The sequence below is a fragment of the Mastigoproctus giganteus genome, chromosome 7 (genome assembly GCF_048544385.1).
Source record: "Mastigoproctus giganteus isolate SK-2022 chromosome 7, ASM4854438v1, whole genome shotgun sequence".
Classification (NCBI taxonomy): domain Eukaryota; kingdom Metazoa; phylum Arthropoda; class Arachnida; order Uropygi; family Thelyphonidae; genus Mastigoproctus; species Mastigoproctus giganteus.
Genome location: NC_143581.1, coordinates 44,805,470 through 44,827,369, shown reverse-complemented (window position 1 = coordinate 44,827,369; position 21,900 = coordinate 44,805,470). Strand labels below are relative to the sequence as shown.

Genomic DNA, 21,900 nt, shown 5'->3' with positions numbered 1-21,900 from the left:
AACAATATAAAAAGAATAAAAAAACAGCACGTTCAAGATTAAAGAATACTATTAGGGAGGTTTAAAAAAAGATTCAGTTATTGATCCTTGACGAGTCACCAGGATTAAATATTTTTCCACTTGCCTTGTCAGGGGACAATGCTACGGCTGGGTTAAGGTCCACTTGTATACCAAGTATAAAATCCTAAATTTGAATTAAAAGCACTTGAATTTTGGTTAAGAAATATGGTTAGAAAATAAATATGGTTAGAAAGACTTTAATACCAATATACATTTTGAACAAATGTATATACTGTTGCTCACATTTTAAAACCCGAGGATTTGTTCATCCTTTTCATCAGATTAAGACAGCTCACAGAGTTCTTAATTACTTATGTTTTTGGGACCATTATAAGGATCCTATCCTGATCCCCCAAGGTATAGTGTTTGGCAATATCATTGTCTCTCCACAAAAAGGCATCTTCTATCCAGTTTAAGGAATCCCCCTCCCCCCATACTTCTCCTTCAACCCAGGTACTATAGGTTTTGATACCTTTCGTGTTTGGGGTTTTCATAAAAAAAAAAAAAAAAAAAAAATTTGAAATTTTCTTTATGTAAAGGAGCTACACCATCTTGAAATTTTTACTCCTTTCATGATTTGATTTGGCATTACTTTAGTGCAGATAAGCATATTGCATTTCTTGCAATGATGTTGCCATTCTGACAGTTCTAAATAATTCATTCCAGTATATGCTTCTTAAACTTGGGCCAGTGATTATATCTGTCCTTATGGCACATTTGGTACATTTACTGTAATACACCACTATGCAAGACATGAAAGATGAGTGTAAAAAAGGGAGGGGCTCAACTTGAGTATGTGATTAGAAGATTCAGCTTGAGTATATGGTGAGTTTATGATTAAGCACAAATTTTCAAGGCAAAAAATAGAAGTTGACCTTTATGCTAGCATATAGTGTTTTTTTATATAATTTACAATTAGAAACGTTTCAGAGATAAGTGATAGAAGTAATTATCAAATTTTTTGATGGAATAACAATGCCAATAAAAAAAACAACAGTAGGAAAAGTCAAAATGGTTTACTGTTATTGAACTAATAATAGCTTATGTTCCAAGACAGTAATACTGGCTTAGCAACTGATTTAATCATTGCAGTAGCATTAAAGTTAATATGATTAATTTATCAAGGTATATTTCACAAACTTTTTTTTTTTTTTTTTTTAGTAATGACATGATATGTGAATATTTGACTACTACAAAGCAGTGATATATTATGAGACATTCACAGTTGTGCTTGATTTTATTCATCATTGTGAAAGATGCCAGTCTACCAGGAAGGAGGACTGCAGTACCCTTATCTGTAAGAGCTCACTACATGTTTGTGGTTGTCCGGTGTGCCAAAAAGTCCTTCAGTCTGGATACATTCTAAGTGCAATGTGACTGTGGGAATTAATTTATACTAATTTATAAGAAATTAGTTACATATTTCCATACTGCCGTTTATGTTGTAATCCCAACTATTTTCATTGGATACTTTTCTTGAAAAAGTGATTATCCATGATTGTCAAAGCTTTCCCCGAGCTACTTGTAACTACAGCATTTTTCATGTTAAACACAAGCAGGTGTTATGCACATTACTATATTAACTGATCACAGGAACCACAAAAGATTGACTAAGCTTGGTCTTATTGTGCATTTTAGATAAATAACATTATCCATGGTTCAGACTAAGCTGCTAATATCTTTTTAAATCACATAACATCATTCAAAATAATATTACAGGGGGAGGTATGTACAGTGAAGTGAAACTATTACTTTTATATATTATTAGTTAAAGGGTAATAAGATAATTAGTTTACTTTTTGCTTCTATTAATCACAAAAGAAATGTATACAAGATATTGCAAAGTAGTGATGGTTGTAGGGTTATATTTTAGTCTAGAATATGAAATAAGTTAATTTCTGTGTTCAGTTTCCATCCTGGAAGATGCTTTGGTCCTCCCAGTGATACAGGCCAACATTGATATCAAACTGATCACCCCATTTCTCCCTTTGACTACCTACCAACAGGTTAAAAAAAATACTTTATTTTAACAGTTACTGATAGTTGTGAATATATCTTAAGATTCTGTGAACTACCCTTTTACATGCTACAGTAGTAACATAATAAGAGTAATTATGAAAAATATATAGGGTTAAAAAATAAATTTTAGGAATATTGTCATATGGATGACTTTATTTTAATTATTTTTTATGATATAGTTCAGTACTGTTCTCTGTAACAGACTTGTGAAGCCTAAACAGCAAGTGACCTTCTTCTATTCTTTCTATACCAGTGAGAGTTTCAGTTCACGGCCCTTCGGACTTGTTGTAAACCTTATGTATAGGGATGTGGTGAGTTTTATTTATTTAAATAAAATGTGTTTAAAAAAATGTATGGCTGTATAAACTGCAAATGAAACATTTTATATACAGTAAACCCTCGATTTAATGGACCCTGATATTTTGAATTTAACGGACCGGACAAATAATAATACAGTAATGTACATATTAATCTCGACCATATTATTTTTTTTAGGTTATACAAAACTTCATTGTTATTAAAAATTAATAATAATTACTTATTTCCATTATTGTTTTGATAATTACCTACTTTTATTTTTATAATCAAATTCAGGAATTTGTTTTTTATTCTTTCTGAAAATGTGTTCAAATAGCTGTTTTCCCAGATTAAAGATAAGAGCAGGCGGTGACTTGCGAGCTGAACGTGACTCAGGACGCTAAACTGCAGGTCTTCCGACTCGCTTTGTTTCAGTCTCAGTGTGCCTCAAGCTATCGTACAGTCGGGTTGTATACAGTGTTTCTGTGATTTCTGAATTGTGACTTTATTTATTAAATAATTTTGCAATCCTTACAATTTAAAATGGCATCAAGTGATAGAGGAGTTAAAAGAAAGTGTGTGAACTTAAATGTGGCTCAGAAATTAGAGCCAATTAAGAAATTAGAACAAGGCATCTCAGTAGCACGTGTTTGTGAAATTTACGGTATAAAAAAAACAAACCTGTTTCTGATATCCGTAAATCAAAGGCCAAATTGCAACATTTTATATTTACAACAGAATATTACATATTCTTTATTATAATTTAATAATAATAATGTTTTATATTGTACTGTACTGTATATTGTATTAAAGCTTTTTTTTTTTTTTTTACCTTAAGAACAAAAAAAAAATGTCCCCCCCCCCAGGTTACATTCGATTGAACAGAATTTTGGCATTAACGGACACCCCTTCTCCCCCATTTGTCCGTTAAATCGAGGGTTTACTGTATATATAACCAGTGGCGTATCCAGGTATCATCGTAAGTGGGGGCATGACGACAGGCCTTTAATTTTTTTTTTAGAATGCCTCCTGTGTTCTGTTTCTTTAATTTAAAATTTTTGGTTGGGGGAGACATATGCCCCTCTGCCCACCCCTGAATAAGCCCCTGTATATAACTAAACAAACATTAATAATGCTCCTTCTTCCATTGATAAATTCTGTTTATTAATAGGGTTCTAGCATCCATTTTTTAACTAAAATTCCCTTTGTAAAAAAAAGAAGAGGTAATGGGATAGATCCCTTACTCGATCAAAGTGGAAAAATCAGAAAACTCAGCAGAAGTGGCAGACAAGTTGAATAGGTATTTAGCAATGATTTTTACAGTTGAAAGAATGTTAGACACCCATGTAGAGAACAATAACAAGGAGTCAGATTTCTGTAAAAGAAGTGGTATAATGATCACAGCAAGTCTATCAGAAAAGCTACTGCGGCTAAGGGAAGGTAAGGTTTTGGACAGTATATATTCTGTTATGCTAAGAAAGGCTGCATGTGAGAACATCAATCCATTGAGAATGTTGAGAAGATTATTGTTAGATGCTTGTATGATCCCATTTGATTGAAGAAGCACTAATGCCTCCCCAGTCAAGAAAGGAAGTGCAAAAGTGGTGATGATAGCTATAGACTGGTTTCTGTGGTGGGCAAGATCATTAATCTGTATTTAAGGTATCCTTTAATAGAACACAGCTTGGTGGATTTGAAAAGGTGATAATGTTTTGCCTGACCCTTATGATTAACTACTATGACAAAGTCACAAAATTTGTATGCAAGAAACAACTTCAACATTATTTACCTTGACTTCAGTAAAGCTTTTGATATCAATCTGCATGGAAGACTTATATAAACTAGAGTAAATTGAGATTTCTGGTAAGGTACTTTGTTGGATTAGAGGATAGCTGAAAGATAGAATACTGAGGGTAATCATAAAATCAGTCATCTCCTTAGCATGATGAATGTTTCCCATCTGTGAAACCAGTTGGCTACATGCGAGTGTATGGCAGGTTGGCAACTTCTTTACAGCCTTTACAAAGCTCATTGCACCTCTCTCTCTCTCTCTCTCTCCCCCACATTGTGTACTTAATGCCGACTGGGCTAGCCAGGTAGGTAAAGTGCCTGCCTGGCAACCCAAAGGTCGTGGGTTCGATTCCCGCCTCGGGGTTGGATCACAGTAAAATGCAAAAACTTTGGGAGGTTTTCAAAAAAAAAAAAAAAAAAAGGTGTACTTAATCCATAGAGAATTTCAGCCAGTTTCTTTTCTCTTTTAAGATTTCTATTAAAAGAGTTTTAACGTTTGATATGGTGCTGATACATTCAGGGTGACAAGAGTCTGATGCCATCTTGTACTGCTTCAAATGCATATATGTGGAACCCATGTCTATACAAGCCAATTTTGAACTACCCTTGTATATGAAAGTACGTTTCAGTTGTTCAGCTGGTAATTTGAGAAGGAAAAGTTTGATTGACACTAAATTTTTAGCATGTGGTTTGCCATCCCTTGGGAAGTTTTAGGTCCAATTCAGATTCTGTGCCCTCTAACACACATACACACTGAAACATTGTAATAAATTTGGAACAGCAGCTTTTAAAAATTTCATGACTTATATAGTTCTTAAGAACCTTTGGACCACATTTCATGTCAGTAGATTAATCCATTTCTCCTATGCACCTGTTCTGTTCTCCTTAAAAAGAACTACTACACAGATCCCACCTCATGGCAAAATATCATGGATTCGTGCTGAAGTTTTTGTTAATTGCATCTTGGGTATAGTAAAGAAGATTTTAATGTCTGAGGTATGTTATTTGACAATTGAATATATTAAAATATAATGCAATACTACATTACTTAACTTGTTTCATCTTAGGAACTCAATTTTTTCATCCAACAAACAGGCAAACCAACCAAGGAATACTCAATTTACAGCCACAATACATTGACCACCCTCATGGTCCTAGTTGCCTAGGCACAAACTGTAAACAAAAGGAAATATAATAAACCTTCAATTATCTTGTTTGTGGATTACCTGTGCATGATTTCTCAAAATCCTTTTAACTTTCATTACCTGAAAAATTTATTGAAAACTTCTGAAACATCACCTTTCTATAAACTGAACTAAGATTTTCATTTCTCTCTTATGCTATTCCAGTTTTGTGTTTCAAACAGTATTTTAAGTTTAATGGCTCTGTATTGTCATGACCATAGCCATGTGGTCAGTTGGAATTAGTTATGCATACCATATGTTCGAATCCATGTGATACCACAAGATTCAGTAATATTCTTGTACACTAACCTGTAATCTCCTGTGATCCTGTATGGTTGTTGATTATTATAAACAGGAAGTTTATTTTTCTTTTTATATTTTTTATAGATAATAAAAGTGGCCAGCATGGAGGTACAATAGTACATGCATTCGAGTCGACTGTGGTTTAAGCCTGTATAATTGCTAAATGCAGTAGGGGGAGTTAAACACATAAAAATTGTATCTTTTATGCGATGGTTTCTGAAATTGCCCTCTGTCACAAATATTTGGGACTTCCCTTCCAAATTTTGTGACAGGGGCAGTTTCCCTCCCCTTTTCATTTAAAGCAGTATAGTTTTATGGTTCTTCCAAGTTGAACATAGCTAAGTGGTGTCACTTTGGAAGAAGCCAGTAGATAGGGAATAGTTAATCCCATAAATGAAATTTGGAATTTATAATATCTAGATGATGTAGAAATGAAAGATGTGAAGAAAAAAAAAAAAAAAGTTCACAGAATATGACAAGCTGGAATTTGGTGCTGTGTGCAAATCAGTTACTGCTGATATATTTGCAAAAAGGCTATAAAGGTGATCACAGCAGTGGATACAGAAAGTGAGTAGCATACTTGGAATGAGAAATTACCATTGTTGATAAAACTCTTGTGAGAAAAAGCATTTCCTGGAAGTTATCACTATATTCAGTCATCCAAAAAAAACACCATCTGAAAGGATTGAGAAGGCCTCTTTCACATTAAAAAAAATATATATATATATATGTTTAAAGTAAGTTTTTTTTTTTTTTTTTTTTTTTTTTTTTTTTTTTACAGAGGATAGTGGGCACCAGAGAGTATTGTTGATGATGCCTATGGCAAGCATAGATGTTAATGGTATTATCATCAATAAAACCCTTTGTTTCCCACTTTGGTTTTAACATTGTAATATTCCTACAACTATGCCATAGCAGTTTCATTTTTTAACATTCCATGGTTAACTGCTTGCAAGGTGCAAAATAATACCCATTCAAGATCCACATGCAGCGGCAAATACATCTTTTCTCCAAGAAGTTTATAGACTTGCTCTTCAGGTTCTGGCTAGAATGTAGGTAGGTGATATGTAGTTTGGCTGATGGGCCTCATTTCTGATAGTGTTGAACACCCATATGTTTGGTATTCATTCACCTCCACATTTTGTCTACTATGTTCTACTATATTCTCAACAATGTTATTCGATAGTGTGGTTTTATAATTTTCCATTTCTTTGAGGAGGTTTGAGTCTGAGATATACAGGGTGTCCCAAAAAGGTGTAACCAATTTTAAATGTTTGTAACAAATGTAATAATTTTAATGATAGAAACACAAAACCTGCACTTAATATGAGAAAAACAGTTACGTTTTTACTGACATTCAACATGTGCACCACTTGTCACGCGAAACAAAAAGGTGTAACCAATTTTAAATGAACAATACAAACAATAAGAAACTAATAATCCGTTCTTTTCTTTTGCAGATTTTGACGGTTGTCCTGAAGTTTAAGTAAAGAGGTAACAAATGGATCCTGTGACCAAAGCACAGGTAGTGGAGTGGTTTATTGAAACCCGGTCTGAAGTGCAGGTTCAGCGTAATTTCAGGAGTAAATACGGGATAAATACGGTCTCTTGATGACAAGTTTCCTGGCCTTTGGATTGGGCCTGATGGTCCCATTGTGTGGCAACCACGTTCATCAGATTTATCCCCTTGTGATTTCTTCTTATGGGGATTCATCAAAAACACAGTCTACAAAACCCCTGTTGCAGACATCATAAACTTAAAGCGCAGGATTACAAATGCAATTACCATGATTAAGAGTGACATCCTTGAAAAAACATGGGATGAACTTTTACCGATTAGATATTGTTCGTGTGACAAGTGGTGCACATGTTGAATGTCAGTAAAAACCTTAACTGTTTTTCTCACATTTAGTGCAGGTTTTGTGTTTCTATCATTAAAATTACATTTGTTACAAACATTTAAAATTGGTTATACCTTTTTGGGACACCCTGTATGTTATTGTGAACTTTTTGCCCAGCATATTATTCCTTACCTTTGGGCATGAGGTTGCTTTGGCACAACTATTTTCACATAGAATGTAGAATCCCCCATATTGCAATGTGTGATACATTTCCTGATGATTACATTATTTAATTTTTTGCATGTTTTCTGTGGCATGTTTGCAACATTTTTTGTTGCAAAACATCCCACAGGAAATGTCCAAATCAACATTTGTCAATCATATGGTTTAGTGCTTTTGGGAGTTTGTTGAAATCAGTGCCGTCACATCGAACAAGATTGTGTTAAAATAGAATTGTCATACAATTCTGAATAGTTGTATGGTAGTTGCATTTTGAATAAATCTGTCTTCCCTATTTTTAATTTCTGCCTATCCATATTTCAGCTCTGTGCAGTAAAGTCTTCAAAGTGATTGACACAGTTTAATTATAATTGCTGCTGTGTGTGTAGTTTATTAAAATCCTTTTATTTTTCTTAGGATGGCATTGAATATTTGGATGCTGTTTATAATGAAACAGTTAATATAGTTGAAATTGATGAGGGCTTAGATGGAGAAACGTAAGTATATTTAAATATTATACTACATTCAAAATATGCTATTCAAAAGTTAAACATCAAATCACATTTCATCTAATTTGGTTGTCTAGGCCAGTCCCAAATTTTTTAAGGCCTGTGTGCAACTTTTTAAAACAAAGTGCAACTAACATATATATTTATTTAAAATTTAATATTTATAATTTTGATATATTATTAATTATATGTTCTTATACATTGGAAAATTTTTTTTTTTTTAAACTCACTTGATGTTGAAGATTCATATTTTATGAAAAGCCATCCTCATTGTCATGAATATTGATTCCATCATTAACCTGTATTTTGATTTATAACTTTATAATTCACTATAAGAATTTCATTGATATGCTTATAGTGAATTGCCAATCCATAGCCTGTTATGCCTTGTGCATTTATTCTTTTTAGTATTATTACTATGCACGCCAACTGACATCTCTCATATTGTGGAGTTAAACTTCACAGCTTGGTTGGCATGATTGCAACGCTGGGGTACCTACCCACCCACCGATGATTGGCCAGCAAGCCTTGAAATGGTGTTGTCTGGGTGGTGGTATCTCTCGAGAATAAATAACAATAGTCTTGGCGCCTCCGTAGCCAGGTGGGAAGGAGCAGCAGTGCGTAGCACATGCTTCTTGATTAGACCGGGGTTCGAGCCAGTCACCACCAAATACGGAGGATGAGGAAAGGTCAGGGAATGACCACCGCATTTCCCGGAGCAATATGGCCTTAGTTGCTAATGCTCCTAAAAACCAAACAACAAACAAACAACAATAGTCTTCTCCATTGGTGGAGCGTTACTTATTCGAGGCAGTGCAATATATGGTAACTTGTTGTGAAGGTAGTCACAATATGAAACAATTAAATCGATGCCATTTGCACTACTTCTGTAGTTTTTTAATACTAGGGAAAAATATGGTAATATATCACTGATATTCTTATAGTGAATTACCAATCCATAGCCTACTTATGCCGTGTGCATTTATTCTTTTTAGTATTAGTATTAAAATTTTTAATGGACTTACTGTAATTGAAGTGAATATCATCAAACGTTTAATGTCATCTATTTCAACAAGATGAAAGTCAATAAATATTTTGTCTTCTAAGTTGAGATAGCTTATTATAGCATTCTATAATAATCAGAAATAAAGCTGACATCACTTTCAAGCATGCAGTAGATTTTAGAATTGGTGAAGAGAAGATCAAGAGATGAATTGGTTATCAAGATCTGAAGATCATTGTTGTGGAGGGATCGAAGTCAACATAAATTGGAGAGGGTAATTTTAAATTACAGGAAGAAATTAGCCATTTACACTCTCACTGCAAATTCTTTGCCCAATTTAAAGTTAGATTGAAGAGGAAGGTAAACATTAATTGTATTAAAGATAAACACAAAGCATTTTACTTCAATAAACAGAGCTTCATAAAAAGCAGAGGAAGAGCACACTTTTTAATAGATCACACAGATTTAATCACTGTGATGATGCCACCCCTTTAGCAGAGGAGCTGCAATGAAAGAAGCAGTGGTAATCTGATATAGATGGCCCAGTTAAATCTATGTGGTTATCAGAAAGCAAAGTTTCACTTAAGCAGATTACATCAAGAAAGGCACATCTTCAAGATTAGAAAGTTTATTTTTTAAGCTATATATATTTTGGCCATTAACTTGTTAGAAGCTATCACATGGGATATGGAGAAGATTATATGGCTGATTTCGCTGTGAGGACAAGTAGATCTGAGACAGGCTGGTACAATTCAGTAAAGGAGTAATGTCATTTACTTTTCAATCTCAGTTTAATAAGAACTGGATTATAGACTTGAAGTGAAGAGAGATTAAGAAAGGTCGCAAATCATCAAACCTGAGCAAAAGAAGTCTTAAGTTTTTTCTTAATCCTAGCATGTGTATCTCTGTAGTTTGAAAACAGCAACTTTCTACTTGAAACAATCAGAAGCTTAATAACAGCGACAGGCAGAAGAGGGCATGTTTTAACAGGATGCAAAGCAAGAACTTCTTGGATGGCTGATCATATTGAAGAATATAGTGATCACTGTATTGAAGAATACAGTGATCAGCACCACAATAAGAAAGCTATGAAGATGTTTTATATATATTGCTAAGCTAATTAAAACTATAAACTTCAAAAACTAACACACTAAACACAAAAAACAAACCTAAGGCAGCTGGCAGAAAGCACCCATGGTGCCACTGTGTTTGTTATCTGATCAGGAGTGATCAACGTTTATCTATGAAATTGGTATTTTTTTATGGGACATATCAATCAATTTTAAAACAGGATTTGGGAATACAATGCATTTCAGCCATGTTTGCATAGGGATCACAGAATGAACAGAGATTTTTTTTTTTTTTTTTTTTTTTGCGTGTCACAATTTTCATCAGTGTGCTGCTGCTGTCTTGTACTTTGTTTCTTCCATCATTACAAGTGAGTAATTGTTGGTGTATGGTTATGACCTGAAAAGAAAAGCCAATTCTCTCATTGGAAGACTTCATCTTCTGCAAAACCCAAGATAATTCCAATCAAATGTGAAGATCATGCTTATTTGTATTTTTTGACTCACAAATCATTGTTCATTATGAATTTATCTTGCATGGTCAAACATCGAAACCAGGAATATTACAGAACAGATCTATGAGGATTGTGCAGTACCATTAAAGAAAGTGTCTGGAAAAGTGGTCTTCACAGAATTGGTGCTTATGTCATGACAATGCCTCTGTCCACTTGGAACTTCAAAAATTTTGTGCAGATCACTGCATCACTGTGGTTCTCCATCCATCATACGCACCACATTTAGTTCCCTGTGGTTGCTTATTTTCCCCCTTCCAAAACTTAAAGCCCTCTTTCAGGTCACAGATTTGTGATGCTGAGGGACTTCTTCAGAATGTGACACAGAAACTGTGTAGGAATTCCAAAGGAGAAACCTATCAGGAATGCTTGCAGAAGTTGCATAAGCATTGGAATTGGTATTTACAGTCAAAAAGACCACTTTGAAGGGGATCATCCTAATAGCTAGTAATTAAACTACATTGTTTCATAATATTTCCTCATACTTTTTGATCACGCCTCATATAAATATATATTGTTAGAATATTGACTGTAAAATCAATAACAAATAAATAAAATAACAAATTACATGCTACAAAATAAAAATATTTTTGAGAGATTTTCGTCGGAAAGTAAATTTTATATGTCAGAAATATTGTATTTAAAATTGTAACAAATCATGCATTCAGAAATACAAGAGGTATGCCTAATTTTTACTCTTCACAGTATTAACATGTCACTTTTTATTTATTATTTTTTTAAATTATTTATTTTTGTGTATGTTATGTATATGTGCATTAATACTAATAGTAGTATAATAGCAGAACAAAAATTCTGCTGTAGTACAAATTGAAAATGTGTAGGTTCATATTGCACTAACCTGAATTAGTTTACTAATTCTAACTCTGCCCTCTCCTTGGGTTTTTTTTTATGAAAACCCCAAACACAAGAGGTATTAGAACCTATAGTACATAGTACCGTGCTTGGGTTGGAGGTTGAGAAGACGAGAGAAGATATTTGTTGACATTAGACTTGAGCTTCTGTAGACTAATTTTCAGGAAAGACATATGAAGGAAGGTTATTCTAGAAAACAGCAGTTAATGAATATACGAGAAAGATGAAAAGTTGGTTCTGTGAATTTGAAGTTGGACAATAAATGGATGTTGGCTGATGGCGGCACGTGTTTGGACTGTTTTGAAAGAGTGAGTGGAAATTATAGAAGCCAATTCAGAAGAACAGTGCCCATGGAAGTATCTGTAGAAAAGGCATGCAGCAGAAACAGTACGTCTATAAGACAGTGAGTGGAGAGACTGTTAGAGATGAGTCATTAATTAACCTAACTGCCCTCTTCTGAATGGAATCTAGAAGACAGAGAGGTATTGGGGGCACTGCCCCAGATGTGGAAACAATATTCCATGGTAGGGCAGATTTGCGATTTGTACAGAGTGAACAGCTGTTTGGAAGAAAAGTAACGCCGAGAGCAAAAGAGAAAACCAAGTTTTTTAGATGCAGAGGAAGCAATATTTGTAATGTGCTTGTGCCAGGAGAGATTAGAAATCGGGGTAATCCCCAAAAAAGATATATCAACTTGCCTAGAAATCGGAGTGCCACCAAAGATAAGCAAAAGCTCAGAAGAATTTTTTTTTTCAAGATATAAGACAAGACTCAGTTTTAGAAGGATTGAAATAAACAAAGTTGTCTTTGCCCCACTGGAGATAGGCATTTAAGGAATTTCCTGGAGATAGGCATTTAAGGAATTGGTAGCTGATATTCATCAGCAAAACTATGGATAGGATTTCCAGTCAATGGAAGAAGGTCATTAATATACAAGAGGAAAAGAGTGGGGGAACCTTGGGGGACACCATCATTAGTGGAGAAGTTAGAAGAGAGAGAGCCATCTACCATCACCCTCAGTGAGCGATCAGAGAGAAAATCGGATAACCAATTACAAAAAACAGTTGATAAACCATAAGATGGAAGCTTGTTTAGAAGACCTTTATGCCAAACATGATCGAAATCCTTTGAGATGTCAAGAGCAACTGCTTGTGTTTCCCCGAACATTTCCATAAATGGGTAACATAAGCCAGAATATCACCAGTGGATCGACACTGACAGAATCCATACTGGCGATCGTTGAGAAGACGGAAGGTTTCTAGCTAGTTTAAGAGTTGGCGGTTAATTGATTTCTCCATTACTTTAGAAAGAGTAGAAGTAATTGCAATGGGATGATAATTGGATGGGAGGGATTTGTCACCCTTTTTAGGAACTGGTGGATATGAGCAAATTTCCAAGCAGAAAGAAAAACACCTTTGGAATAAGAAAGTGAAAAAAGGCGGCAAAGGACAGGGGCAAGTTCAGGAGCACAGGTTTTGAGAACAAGTGGAGAAACACCATCAGGACCTGGAGCTTTCTTAGCATCAAGATTCTTAAAAATCCTTTTGACGGAAGACCACAGGAGGTATTGAATGCAGCATGCTAGGAATGGTGGGAGGTGTTTTAACAAGATCATTAATACATCAGTTGGAAGAAAAATGGGATGCTAGCAGGTCAGCTTTATCCTTGGCTGAAGTGACAACAGAACCATCTGGTTTTGACAGATGTAGGAGCAGAGATGTGCAAAAGTTGCGGCCGATAGCTTTGGTAAGAGACCAGAATACTCGGCTACCATTAGGACAAGAAGCAAGTTTTCTACTCTTAGCCTATTTAAAATCTAGTTTGGACTAATTATTAACTGCTTTACATTTGTTGCAAGCTTTGGTGTAGGCAGAAAATGAAACTGAAGAATTGGAAACAAGCAAATTACGATATGCAACATTCTTCTCTTGAACAGCCTTATCACATTTATTGGAAAACCAAGGTTTAGATAAAGGACAAGATTTTAAGGTGGAATGTGGAATAAAGGATTCCATTCCTACAAGAATAATTTCACTGACATGATCTAAATAATTTCACTGACATCAGAAGTTTTGAAACAGTAATCCGACCAAGGAAAAGAAGAAAAGAAATCTCGCTGGTCATCCCATTTTGCATTCTTGTAATGCCAAACAATAAGAGGATGGGAATAGCCATGAGATAAAGGCTTCATTTGAGAAGAGACAATCACCAAGTTGTAATCTGAGGTGCCTAAAGGACCTCTCACTTCGACTGTGTACTTAGAAGGGTTGTTTGTGAGAAAAAGATCAAACGTGTTGGCTGTATGGTTAGGATTGTCCAGTATTCTTGTAGGTAAATGAATAATCTGTGCAAGGTCATTAGTAATTGCAAAAGCCTCAGCATCTTGACCAGATGGGTCGGTGTGACTAGAAAACGGAAGCCAGTTGGAGTTGTGAACATTAAAATCATCAAGGAAAATTACCTCACTATTAGGAAAGTTGGACTGGAGAAAGTCAGGTTGCAAAGAGAGGAAGTCAGAGCTTCACGTAATTAGTGGAGTTGGGAGAATGGTAGAGACAATGGATGAATTTGACAGAATGAGGTAGAGAGATTTTAAGCCAGAGAAGATCAAAAAGACGAGATTCCAAATTACCAAGTCTCTGACAGAGAATATCGGAACGGACATATGCACAAGTACCACCTTTGAGGCGAAAGGAATCATACAGCGAATAATTTGGGCACCTGAGATGAGCAGTAGTTGAATCAATCGATAACTGAGATTCTGTCAGAAGTACATGGGGTTTGGCAGAATGCAAGTGGAAATGGATATCGTTGAGATTAGAATCGAGACCACATATATTTGTGAAATGAACTAGGAAGTGTTTTGGAGGTTTAGATCTTTTTGCAGATAAGCTTATTCTATTAGTTTGACAATTGATGGTGTATTCAATAGTAAGAAAAAGTGGGGGGGGGACATGTGGATTCCCTCCAGTCATTATTTGGCAGAGTAGATGTAGCAAGATTATACACTAGCTGACCCTGAAGCCTCCTAAAGAGTTACCAATAGGTTCAGTCCGGTGTACTAACTAGCGGACGGCCTGCGAACACTGTTTTAGAGCTGTACCCTCGAAATGTAAAGAAGATTGGATCTCGCCATGATGTCCATCATAACCTCAAAAGTCATCAGTCATACTGCACGATGGAAGAGATGGGGAAGGGTTGACTGGAACTTATCTCTGGAGACTAAACATGGGTTCCACCACTTCAAGCCTCCAATAAGCAAAGTGGCGGTATTGCACCGGTTGATGAGACTCATCAGATGTAATCATTATGTAACCACTGTTTACTTTCCAAATTTATTTGCTTAATTGTATTAAAACTTTTATAATACATAGTGATATGGTTATATTATTTTTAAACAACAAATTGATCATGCACTTAGGACTCTTGCACTTCCTGCACTCAGCACAGAGGAAGACTTTATTCCTTTTTTTTTTTTCTTTGTAATTGTGCTCTGTAATATAAACCAGCCTTTGATACTTTCTGTACTGCAACTTCTCATGGGTAAAGTTTTAGGCTCATACAGTGTGTCAAGTTCTTCAATTTGTCTCCAGTTTGATGGTGTTATCCTTCTATTCCTTGATTGTCACATAAACTACTTCATTGTTCATATTACCAGTGTACAGTTTGGAAATGGCCACAGCCAAAGTCAGGTTTACCACGGTACATTTATCATGAGGTCATGGAAGTCTCAGAACAATATACAGCCAGGCCTCGCATAATGCAAGTTTGATTAGCACGTTTTTCAGTTACCGCTATTTGAAAAAATTATACCACTTTGCACTTTACATGATGCAAATTTCCAGTTAACGCGATCTTTTTTTTTTTTTATGGATAGTTTGAAAAGATTTGAATCACATGTTAAGCTCAGAACGAGTCAGACGGATAATAAACAAACGTTTGCCTGCTGCCTGCGTCAGTGTGTTCCATCAGCCATCGGAAGAAGACGTGTTACTTGTTTGTCTCCCGCTAATAAAGTCAATGCAGACTTGCATTTAAAAATTCAAATTTTTAAATGAGCCAGATGAAAATGTTACCGCAAAGGAGATAACGGTAAAAGAACTAGATGAAATCTTTCGTATCGCAGAGAACCTCAAACAAAAGGTTTGAGATTCTCTGCGATATTTATTTTGCCAGGGCCCAGAGAAGATTGTTGTTGGCTATTGGAAATTGATTGATGAAAAGAGAAAGTCAACACTGTTCAAATATTTCCGCAACAGTCATTTCTTCATTGTGTATTTTATGTCAGAGGTTCCCAAATTTTCTCGGTTCACGGCGCTCTTAGTGTCTCAGTAATTTTTTCACGGCGCACCTAGACCAAAAAAATACCTAACGGTTCCGTTTATTAAGTAGTTAGGTCCAAACGACTTAATAAGAAATGTTGAAACTGTGAACTACCTCGAGCTAATAGTTTGCGCGGTGTCCGACAGATGTCGAGTATCGCTGTGTTTCCCTTGAAAATTTAAAATATTCTGCGGTGCACAGTTTGGGAACTGCTGTTTTATGCAATAAACATTTAATTACATAATTATTTTCATCATCTTTTACATTGTATACAGTTAAAGTTATTTAAAAGGTATTTTTAAAATTCTTTATGGACATTCCAGAAGGTCAAGGACCAATTATAATTTTTCCTATTGATTATTATATTCAATTAACGCGTTTGCGCGATATGCTCGTGGGATGAATTAATCAAGGCCAGCCTGTAGTTGCTGTCAGTCTGTAGGGACAGTCCCCCCAGACTGACAGCAACCTTATTTTAGTGTCTTTAAAAATGTGTGTATCATGGTCCCAGCTGCCTCAATTTACCACCAACCACAACATTCTTCGTTAGTGACTAGTATTGCAGTTGTTTTTAATGTATCATGCTGCTTGTACACTTAACACTTTCCATGACAATTTCAGCATAAACATTTGATATCTTTTCCTCGTGCAATATTAATTCTTTTTAAATAGCATTTATGTGCAATGAGCACTTTTCATGTGATCAGGGCTGTCATTTAGTGATGTAATTTGCACACGTAATTGACACTTTTTACAGATAGTTTGTGTGGATAGCATTATTTTTGTAATGACAGAAATAAAATGCTACCACTCAACTTATTGGTTATTAGACCATATTATGTAATAGACCATAACAGTGTTAATACATTCCAAGTTTCTGCCTGTTGCTTAATACTTTTCCCCCCTTTCTTCTGGTAGTTCATTTCCAGACAGCTCTGATTACATTTGTTCGTGGAAGTCCAAACAGTTTCCCTGTTTTCCTTTAAAATGTGTTGTGAGAGCACTATTAACTATAGAGTCCCAGAAGCTTGTGTTTGGCAAGTGAGATTGTTCACTCTGTAATGCGTGAATTGTCTCTATGCTTTTGTAATGTTTAAGAATTATGAGGAGAATATATATGTGTGCATTTATTTGAGTTTCAGATTTCAATTTAATTCTGATGTAAGGTAACTAGGTATAAAAATTGTTGAATTATGTAGCTTATTAGGAATAGCCTCTGACATTCAGAATGAAATTAGTCATTTATTTACAGTAATACCCCGACTTACGCGAACTCGGAGTTACGCGGTTCTTGATTTTTTCGTTTGGCAACACTGCCGCCCACTATCTTCAAGGTCGTTTTTCATATGTTATCGATATACGGTGCGACGGCGGAGAGTGAGAGCGAAAGATGAACAAAATTCAACTTTACTGCGCATGAGCTGCACACATATACAAGAATTTGTATTCCAACTGTCATATTTATGTGTGCATTCGAATTCGTGCTCAATGTTTGTCGGAAATTACATCGTTTTCACGAGAGAAATGGATCACGTTGGTCGAGCCGTATACAGTCAGTCCTCGTATAACACGTGTTTACACTACACGAATTCGATCATACACTATTTATAAATACGGTAATGATATCTTATAATATAACACGAACCGAATTGGCTTATGCACGATTCGCCTTTGTGTTTACAAGAAATGGCAGTCGAACGCAAAATCACCCCAACCGAACACAACACGATAGGAATGAAGAGAAGATTCTGAAAATGTATTTGTTTTAGGGGAAACACATTTCACCATAATAACGTAAAAACCAACACAATTCCAGCTATCGGTATGCAATTAGATCGAGTTTACTACCAGTTTATAACAGATTCCACTAGCAGAAACGCAACTGGATTTTTATTGTTTTATGGTAGTAACCCCTAGAAATGTGAGGTGTTAATAGTGTATCTCTGCCTGGTGTTGTTTATTCACTTGCTACATGCCCGCAGCTTTGTTTATGCGTATCAAGCGTGCCTCCTCATTTTGTAACTGTGCTTTATTCCCTAAAAATGAGTAAAATACTTAAAAGGTGTGAAAAGGAAGCGTACTGGTGAAGACACTGCAGATTCAGAGAGAAAAAGAAAAGCAATTATCGATAAACAGAGGCGGACTGGGTCAAAAATTTATAGTGGCCTCATATTATGGTTTATGGCCAAAATCACACAAGCCCACCGGGGTTTCCCCGGTAAGGCTTATGGCCAGTCGGCCTCTGTCGATAGAGAAAAAATATGAAATTGTGAAACGCTTTGAGCGAAATGAAAGACCATGTGATATTGCACGTGCTACAGGCCTAAATGAGGCAACGGCGAAAAGCACATGACAATTGCAAACTTGACAGGTCTCAGCTCAATTGAAAAGGGCTTAAAAATTTTAGAAAACATAGACTACAACGAAGAATGCGTTATAACTACAAAGCAAGGAATAAAAAAAATTATTAGCTTGCTACGAAGAAATTCTGCATGAAAAAAAGAAGTCTGTGTCGTCAGACGAATTTGTTAGATTTTATGAAGCCATCGACATCGAAATAATAACTTTTTTACGTAAGTCATTTATTTTTTTAATACATATTTTGTATTAATATGTATAAATAACTGCAATTTTATTAATATTTTTCTTCTAAACTAGTGTTTTTGTTAGTTGTTGGTCCCAATTAAACAAAATTTATATGTATTTATATGCAAAGTTGTACCCCGACTTAAGCGAATTCGACTTAAGCGATTTTCGTCAGACCCACCTATCGTGTAACTTCGGGGTATTACTGTACTTTGTTTCCAATATTCTGTAGTCATAAAACTCATTGTGAAGGTTGATTGGCATATTTATTTATTTATTTTGTGTTGGAAACGTACAAGAAAGCAAATTTAGAAATATTTGCTTTTTTGATTGGCAGATGTTTTTCATTGATGGAATAGGTCAATTTGTAATCATTATGTAGTTAGCCTTGTCATAATCTCTCTTCTGCTGACTATCAGCAAAGCATCTTTTTCATAGCAAAACATTTATGAATGTCATTATATATCAAACAATTAAATTAAGTGTATGTATTTGTTAATGACTTTTTTCCCCCTCTCTTCACCAGCTTCTTTTTATATGTTTTCTTGGCTGCATGTGGTGTACTGTTGTTGGTTGCAGGGCAACAATTTTTGGCCTCATTTGGGGTAAGATAATTTTTACTGGAAATAAATATTAACTGTAAATTTTTAATAGTGAACTCAACATTAAAAATTCAAAAAATTTTTAATGTTGAGTACAGAATATATTATATTCCTGTTGGTTTTTAAATTACTTTTTCTCAAGATTATTTTAAAAATTAAATCAAGAAATGAGGTGTTTCTCTAATATGAATAATTTTATTTTTAAAGAGATCCACATATATATATATATATATATATATATATATATGTGTGTGTGTGTGTGTGTATAACTCCTTAATAAGTATCTTCAAAGCTCATAATGAATAAATTACATGTTCGCTCTTATGAATACAGAACTTTTTTTTTTAATACCTCTTTAAAAAATATTTTTGATGACTCCATATTATCAATTCATTTTTTTAATTAAAAAATAAAACATTTTAGCCAGTATGTCTGTTAATAACAGCATGAAGATGCTGTTATTACCATCAGAAATGTGCAAAACAAAATTGACTATATGTGACAGTTTCTTGATTTTATACATTATAAATTTCAACGGTGTATTTTCCAATCATATTTGACCATACAGTGCTGTTTTAATAAATGAGTTTCTTGATTCATTTGCTTGTTTGAAAATATTAAACAATTATTTTGAAATTAAACAATTTTTGTTAATTTCAGCAACTTGACACACACACACACACACACACACATACACACACACACACTCCTACCCACCCCAATTCATTTTGAATATTTGAAACTACCTTTTCCATAACATAACACTTTACTACATGAGATATAATGATGAAAACAAACGTTATTAAAACAGCTCTCTGACAAGGGAATCATCAGTGTTGTCACATCGAAACCTTACCTGAAGTTTCATAAAAGTATAGATTGTCAAAATATACTTCTGTGCAAAGTTTTAGCTGCAAATACCAACTATAAGTATCTGGGGGATAAAAGAAAAAAAAAAATTAAATTTCTGTTGATGGTGTTGTGAAGTTGCAGTCATAATAGTAATTGTGGAGAAACTCAAAGGGCCGTGTATGTTAGGAGGGGTTGCTTGTAATAGCAATACAAGATTTGCATCCCAGAGGGACAAGAAGAAGCAATGGGCAGCTTTGATTTGATTAAAAAAAAAAGGGGGGGGGTTTAACTGTAAGAGGTTGTGCTCTCCCTTATATACTCCTGTAAATGATTGGTAACTTATGATACAAGTGTACAAAAACTGCAAGATAAAACCTAGTCTGTAACATCTCAGATGGTTATCTTGTAACATTTTCGCAACTTTTTTATACTCAGTGATATGAGAAAGAATATACTAGTTAGTCAATGAGTAATGATGCCCAGTCAGACCACTGCTCAGGTCCAAAGAAAAAGGCCAAAATATGTTTGATTTCAGAGAGAGAGAGAGAGAGAGAGAGAGAGAGGATAGTGCAAAAATAACAGGCAAAGTACATTGCAGTTTGTCCATCACAAAAAAATTTGTGCTTTGGAAAATCAGAATCCAAGCTACACAGATGACAAGATCAAATGCATATGTAAGTGCCCTACCCATGAATCTACACAGCAGCAGTTATGATTGCAACAGCTCTACTGTTCCACCAGTATAAATTAAAATTTGGACATTTGATTTGGATATTGGTAGTTGGTATTAGCAGGTATATGCACATTACTTGACATGATTTATAAAGGAACAAAACTTCAGATGTGATATTACTACTTTGGTTGTTTCCTTGTCAAACTTACGTTTTTGAAAATTTTTTCAATTTGGTATAACAAAATAAAATTATATGATTTTAAAAATGAATAAATAGCCTTTTGTTATGGCCTTCTTTTTCAGGTCTTTTGTGTGACTTCAATATAGAAATAAAAACTGAAGATAAAAATGGAAAATGGATTTTTTTTTAGAAAAAACAGGTGGTGGCTGAAGACATGCACATTTTATATTAAAAAGTAGCTGTTGGATTGTTTATCAGTACACTATACTTTCAAACACAATTACCTAGGACTGCTTTGTCTGTGGATTTTTGTTCAGATTTTCAGAACAGAAATCCACAGATAACGTTAGAATTTTAGACATATACTTATAATGATTTTATTGAATTCAAAAGTTTTTTTTTGTTTTATAACGGTGGCACTGCTGTTTAGATTTGGCTGTCAAGAACATTTTGAAAGCTTTATCAGAAAGAGATACAAATTCAGTTTTTTTTTTTTTTTTTTTTTTTTTTACAATTGAATATTCTCTCACACAGCATTGCAATGAGGAATTATTAAAATGACTTGTAATAGTTTGTTATATTTCATGCCTTCCTCCTTGTGCACAACCAAGGACCACTGTGCACCATGAATTATTCTTTCTTCTTTAATAATAACAGTGTGGGGTAGGTTCTCAGACTGAAATTACAATAACTGATACTGCAAAATATCTATTTATTTACCTTCAAAGATAATAATAAGTATTGGAAACTTTTCCCCCCCCCCTTTATTTATAAAATCAGTATCTTTCACTTTGGTTTAAAACACTTGGTTTCTGAATAGCACTATTGGATGGCAGATTGGTTCTCCAAATATGATTATGTTAGGTTAAATAATATTTAACTTAATGCTTCCAGAAACTCAGCTGGGCAACTTGCTATTCTGTGAAATCTGTTTGGAGCCAGCAGACTTTTGACTGCTGTAAGAAAACATGCATTTATTCTTAGGAATTCACGATAGAAAGTCAG

At 34.6% G+C, this 21,900-nt stretch overlaps 1 protein-coding gene across 1 annotated transcript in view; it reads left to right on the top strand.

Annotated features, from left to right (window-relative positions):
* The window catches only part of LOC150082859 (translocon-associated protein subunit alpha-like), a 54,694-nt gene that overhangs the window by 25,531 nt on the left and 7,263 nt on the right, over positions 1–21,900 (top strand). Inside the window, exons 5-7 of the mRNA XM_090376876.1 lie at positions 2,259–2,390; positions 8,132–8,211; positions 19,114–19,192. Of these exons, the coding sequence (XP_090233002.1) occupies positions 2,259–2,390; positions 8,132–8,211; positions 19,114–19,192 (291 nt within the window). The remainder of the gene's footprint in view (positions 1–2,258; positions 2,391–8,131; positions 8,212–19,113; positions 19,193–21,900) is intronic.